At 48.2% G+C, this 5,707-nt stretch overlaps 1 protein-coding gene across 1 annotated transcript; it reads left to right on the forward strand.

The window, feature by feature from the left end:
- Window positions 1–44: 44 nt before the first annotated feature.
- HMGN2 (high mobility group nucleosomal binding domain 2) lies at window positions 45–1,763 on the forward strand (the record flags this gene model as incomplete). The annotated part of the gene is made up of 5 exons (XM_010161171.1): window positions 45–89; window positions 456–485; window positions 814–864; window positions 1,207–1,302; window positions 1,728–1,763. Coding segments are annotated over 5 exons (258 nt in total), but the record flags the coding sequence as incomplete, so codon positions are not given.
- Between the last annotated feature and the right edge of the window lie 3,944 nt (window positions 1,764–5,707).

Raw genomic sequence — 5,707 nt, forward strand, 5'->3', positions numbered from 1 at the left:
GAGCCCGCCTCCCCTTAACTTGTCGATACTGTTTGGCGCCCTAGGCTGAAGGAGATACCAAGGGCGATAAGGCCAAAGTTAAGGATGAGGTAAGAAGTTCAACATTTTGAGAAAGTTGGATCATAAAGTGTTGACGTTGGAAGACGAGGCTTAACTCCATGAAAATAAAGAACTGGGAGGTGGGAGGGGAGGGTTGGCCTTAATTGATTGTGACTTTTCAAAGCATTAACTGCCTTTTAACCCTAAAGATGATAAAAACCTACTTGACTACTGTTGGCCCTTAGTGGTTTGAATGGGGTAGTCGGAACGTTTCTTGAGAACAGGGGAAAACACGAACTAAACACTTAAAACACATAGTTCAGGGATTTTATGCCTTTGAAACAAGAGTTATAAACTATCAAAACCACCTAAAATATTCCCTTACACTAAATTCCACCATCTTTCTTTTTAAATAGCCACAGCGGAGATCGGCGAGGTTATCTGCCGTGAGTATTCCCTTGCTGAGCAGAGGTGTCGGGAAACGTAGGCGTTCCAGGCTGGAGCGTTAGGTACCGCTTCTCTGCGAGAACTGTAGCTGTTCTGGAGAGACGCATTGTTCAGCTGAAAGAAAATTAGTGGCTTAACGAACCGCCCCATTGTGTGCTGCTATGGGAGGGGTAAAATAATTGACAAATCGAGTAAGTGCTTCGGTTTCGAGTTGTTTTGATTTGCTTTCCTAAAACTTAAGCTAGTTGGGTTGAATGTTGTAAAAGAAGTGGTATGGTTCTCCTTAAATAATTTGAATAACACACGGGGTGTATTTCTGATTTACAGAAGCCTGCTCCTCCGAAGCCAGAGCCTAAACCTAAAAAGGCAGCTCCAAAGGTAAGTCGTGGTGTCGGTGCTGTTACTGAGAGGTAAACGGGTTACGAGGTTGAGATTTGTCCGGTCACAACTAATAAAACTTGGAGTAACAGCGTACGTTGGGATGAAATTGAGCTGCGACGTCACTTCTGTGAGGTGCCGCTGAAAACCTTGGGATTTTATAAAAGTGAAAACTCTTTACAGTTGTTTTGAGTCTCCTAAAGATGCAAATGTTGCGCGCTGCCTTCTTTCCAGGCCAGCGTCCAGTGCTGGGCTTTACCCTTCTAGGAGTTTTTTGGATTCTTGTGGCTTAATGAGTGGATGTTGGTAATTGTAGTGGTGTACGTCATCTTGTATTCGCAGAAGAGCGAGAAGGTGCCCAAGGGGAAGAAGGGGAAAGCTGATGCTGGCAAGGAGGGAAACAACCCCGCAGAAAACGGAGATGCCAAAACAGACCAGGTATAACCGCGGGTCTGGCAGCTCGTGTTAACGTCAGCGAGTTCTTCTTCCATATCAAACATAGGCAGGTCTAGGCTTGCGCTAACGAAGGGGAATTAGAGGTTGATTAGTTAGACTTGTTGCTTGCGACGGTAACAACACATCAATGGATGGGGGGGGTGTTGCTTGGTTGGTGAAGAGTTAAAGGTTGTCTGTTCGCCATCAAAGCTGCCACGTGAAAGTTACTGTTTAGAAAACGCACAGAGTTGGATAAAGTGGCTTCAGGTTGTCTTTTAGAGCACCTGGAAGGTTAGATTTCCTTCCACTGGAAACGACAGCAGTGCAGCCCTGATGCTGTTCGGAGAATCGCTGTATAGACAACTGAGCGATCCGTCGGGTGGTGCGAGTGCGGGGTGTATATTGACCGGTTCCCCTTTTTCTTTCAGGCACAGAAAGCCGAAGGTGCCGGTGAAGCCAAGTAAAACGTGTGAATTTTTGATAACTGTGTACTTCTGGTGACTGTACAGTTTGAAATACTATTTTTTATCAAGTTTTATAACAATGCAGAATTTTGGTTTACTTTTTTTTAAGCTATGTTGTTAGCACACAGACCGCTTCGTTGTTGTGTTGGGGGGTGGGGGGTGGGGTGGGGGGGCAATGGGGACAAATATCACTTAGTCTATTTCTTGGAATCTAAATTTTAATACGAAAAGCTTTCGTGATCCCCCAGTTTTTGGAAGAAGGGCTCTTCCTTAATAGAGGAGGAAGGGATTCCTTCATGCTGCACGTCTGTTAAGCTCTGGGAAGTGCATCCGAGTGAACATCGGAGCTCCCAAGATGCCTTTTGATGTTTGCCAACATCAAAACTGCAGTTTGTAACGCCCCTCTCTATTTCCTTTCTCGTCCTCGTTGTTTGCCTACAGCCTGGCACTCCAAAACATGGCAAAACTGGCATTTTGGGACTTAACCACTCTAAACACATTGTCAGGTGACCCGGACTTGTCTCCAATTTGGGATATGATGGCTCTGAAAGGAGCTGTACTTTCCTATTGTGGATCTTCAGATAAGGAAACCTGCGTTTTCCATTGTGTTTTCCCCTCTAAAAGTCAGGGTAGGTTTGTGAAGAGTTGTCAAACAACACGCTAAATGTGAAAGTGTCCACCCTCACTCTAAACTTTTCCCTCCACGAGTATGAAATGAAGATGCTTCAGTTTTATAGCGACTTTTACGTTTGGGTAGTCCATGAAGGGAAGGGAGTTTGACAGTTGTTGTAAAATGTTGCCGATTGTAGCCCATGTCCTGCCTAAATTACCATGATTGTTTATGAAAAGTACCTTTAATAAAGCTGGATACGGTTTGGCTTGGACTGTTCTTAACGCCTTTCCAATTCCTCTTGCCTTTATTTCACCTCCAGCGTGGTTAACGCTGGAATAGTTGTTGTTTGTGTTTAGGTGATGTTTTGCCAATAGCCAAGAATCTGCTTTTTAAGCCTCTGAATTCTGATAATTCAGTCTTAATTCACCAGTGAAAAGCGAGCTTTCCTTACCCAAAAGCTAGATGGCTGCAGGATGTTTTGAAGCTTACGTGGAAGCCCAGCGTGGAGCCTTTAAGTGAATCTGCTGAGGTAAATTATCTTCGTTACTGTTTCAATAGTGTGCAGAAAGGGGAAGAACGCAGCAACCTTGGAGTCGCTGCGGAGAAAAAGAGATTTCGGCAAGCTTTTCTTGGGAGTGAAACCAGAAGTAGCTCCATAAAACTGATTGTGCGTTACATTTCCACGCTTGAATAGCGTTGGTTCTGCAAATGGAATCCGGACTGCGCCGTGGTAGTGGCTAAGCAGGAAACGAGACGCGTTGAGTGAAAACGCACCGTTTTTATAGTTGCTAGACCTGTGTTCCAGAGCGGAGCCAAACCAAAGCCCTGACAGCCTTCCAGTGCCGGGGGGGGCTACGTGTAAGCTGGGGGGGGACTTTTTACAAGGGTCTGTAGTGACAGGACGAGGGGTAATGGGTTTAAATTGAAAGTGGGGAGGTTTAGATTGGATATCAGGAAGGAAGTCTTCCCGGAGAGGGTGGGGAGGCACTGGGACAGGTTGCCCAGAGAAGCTGTGGATGCCCCATCCCTGGATGTCTTCAAGGCCAGGCTGGATGAGGCTTGGAGCAACCTGGTCTAGTGGAAGGTGTCCCTGCCCATGGCAGGGGAGTTGGAAATGGATGGTCTTTAAGGTCCCTTCCAACTCAAACCAGTCTGTGATTCTAACATGGGAATGTCTCCTTTGGTAGCTTTCTCGGATGGAGTAGTTTTTTCCATCTTTGCTTGGCCTTTCCTGGGATTTCAGTGTCTGTTGTGGGTTAAGTTCAGTGAACCTGCTGCAACCTGAGCTGTTTTCAGAGGGAATGCAGCGAAAGAATGTCTCCTTTGGTAGCTCTCTCGGATGGAGTAGTTCTTCCATCTTTGCTTGGCCTTTCTTGAGATTTCACTGTCCGTTTTGGATTGAGTTCAGTGAACCTGCTGCAAGCTGACCTGTTTTCAGAGGGAATGCAGCGAAAATGAGCAGGGCAGAGCGTCGCATCACGAAGTTCTCGGTGTGTGAAGTGCTGGGAGTATTCTGGAATGGCTGGGTGTATGGGAAACCGCCAGTTAGGAATGCACCCCTATGAACCGCTTTTCCTTTTTGCGTTCCCATGGCTGGTACATCTTCACGTTTGCCTTAGCAAGTGTAGGAAAAGTAACATTTAAGAATCTCGCCTGTGGCTCATCCAGAAGCAGCAGCTTAGAAACAGCTGCCCAAAACACAGCTCGCTTGAGCAACGCTGTGGTGGGATGCTGCGGGGGGAACGGAGAGGAGGCAGCTCGCTAGCCAGGGCACTCTGTAGGAGGCGCAGCTCGTGGGAAGCCCCGGGTTGTCCCTGCGTGGGGTTGAGGTGACAGGGCAAAGCAGAAAGCGAGTCGAGGGTTTACCAGAAAGAGGCTGTTGTAGTCCCGCGACATTGCTCTGGTCTGCTCTGCCGTGTCCTGCGGAAGAGGCTCTTGCAGGGAGCAAGTTGGAAATGCCCGCACGAGAGGGCAGGTTTGAACTCCTGGATTTCCCAGGGGGAGATGAGGCTGTGGAATGCTCTGAGGCTCGGTCGCAACTTGGGCGATGCTGTAAGCGCTCTCTGGCTGGTGAAATTGGGATTTCACCCAATAATAATGTCATTAGCATTACCTTAAAGTAATAATTACATGTTTTAAAGTGAGAAATTCCGAACTGGTCTGCCTTGCCCCGGGGTTGTTGGCAGAATGAGCAGTTCCAAGAGAGCTGGGTGTTGCTGGCCGGGCAGTCCGCTCAACACTCCGTGAATGTCTCTGTGGTCAGAAGGTCTCTCCATCCCCCAGTCGTGAATAAAGTGCAGCGGATCGAGCGTGATCCCAGGGTTTCTTTTTGTTGATGAACTTAACTGCTTCATTATTCATCTTTTCAATACCTGGAAGTCCAAAACTGCGGTGCTGTCCTGGGCGCTGCTGTCCAGGGCATTTTCTCCAGCTGGGCAGGAAAATTGATTCTTTGGTGTGCTAACTGCCACCTAACCTTGTAGCTGCTCAGCCGTGCTCTCGCTCCTAACCAAATTCCAAAACTTAGGGCGTCTCGGATGTGCCGACGCAGCTGCCTCGAGGTCTTTGCCCCACGTTACTCCACGCTGATACCCTGACACGCTTTTGAGAAGTCTCAACGCTTTCATTTTTGCTACAGACCTGTTTTCCGTTGTGGCGATCTGGAATTTCGCTGATGGTAACATCCCCTCTCCTCCACACGTGTAGAAGTTGCTGGAGAAGGTTTAACTTCCCTAGGTGACCCGTGCCTTGGCTACGCGTCTGTCCCGCCCGTCTCTCTCCCTCAAGCCACGCGTGTGTTCCGTGCTGCAAGATTTGAAACCTCTTGCTACATCCAAGGTGTTTTCCCACTGGCCGTGCCCTCACGCTGGAGTTACGGCCTCTTGGGCTTGCCTTGACACGCAGGGCTCATCTATTTCTCCTTAAGCAAATAGAGGGTGAGGGATGCTAAAGACAGTAAATCCAGCTAATTAGTTTGGTAAATTAAAAGCTAAAGAGCAGGCAACCCCGTGCTGCTATCCGTGCATGTTTAGTGGTTAGGGTAGCCACAAATCTGCATCTCCCGCTGCCAGAACGCCTGGAGCTAAAACTTAAGTTTTTCTGTTAAATCGTAATCATTTTACGTGGAAAATTGTCGCTGTGTCTCCACCGGGAATCTGACTGCTGCCGGGTGCATCTAAAGCCGGCTTGCCAGGCGTTGCTTTTGCATGCGTCCTGTCCTCTTGGAGCTGGCGAAACTTGGAGGCCACGAGTGTGCGATGGAAACAAAGCTGACGGGAGACGTTGCCCGGTGACCCCTGTGGAAGGCGACGGGCGCTGTGCAGGGACCTGC

This window comes from Eurypyga helias, unplaced genomic scaffold (genome assembly GCF_000690775.1).
Source record: "Eurypyga helias isolate BGI_N326 unplaced genomic scaffold, ASM69077v1 scaffold16151, whole genome shotgun sequence".
Lineage (NCBI taxonomy): Eukaryota > Metazoa > Chordata > Aves > Eurypygiformes > Eurypygidae > Eurypyga > Eurypyga helias.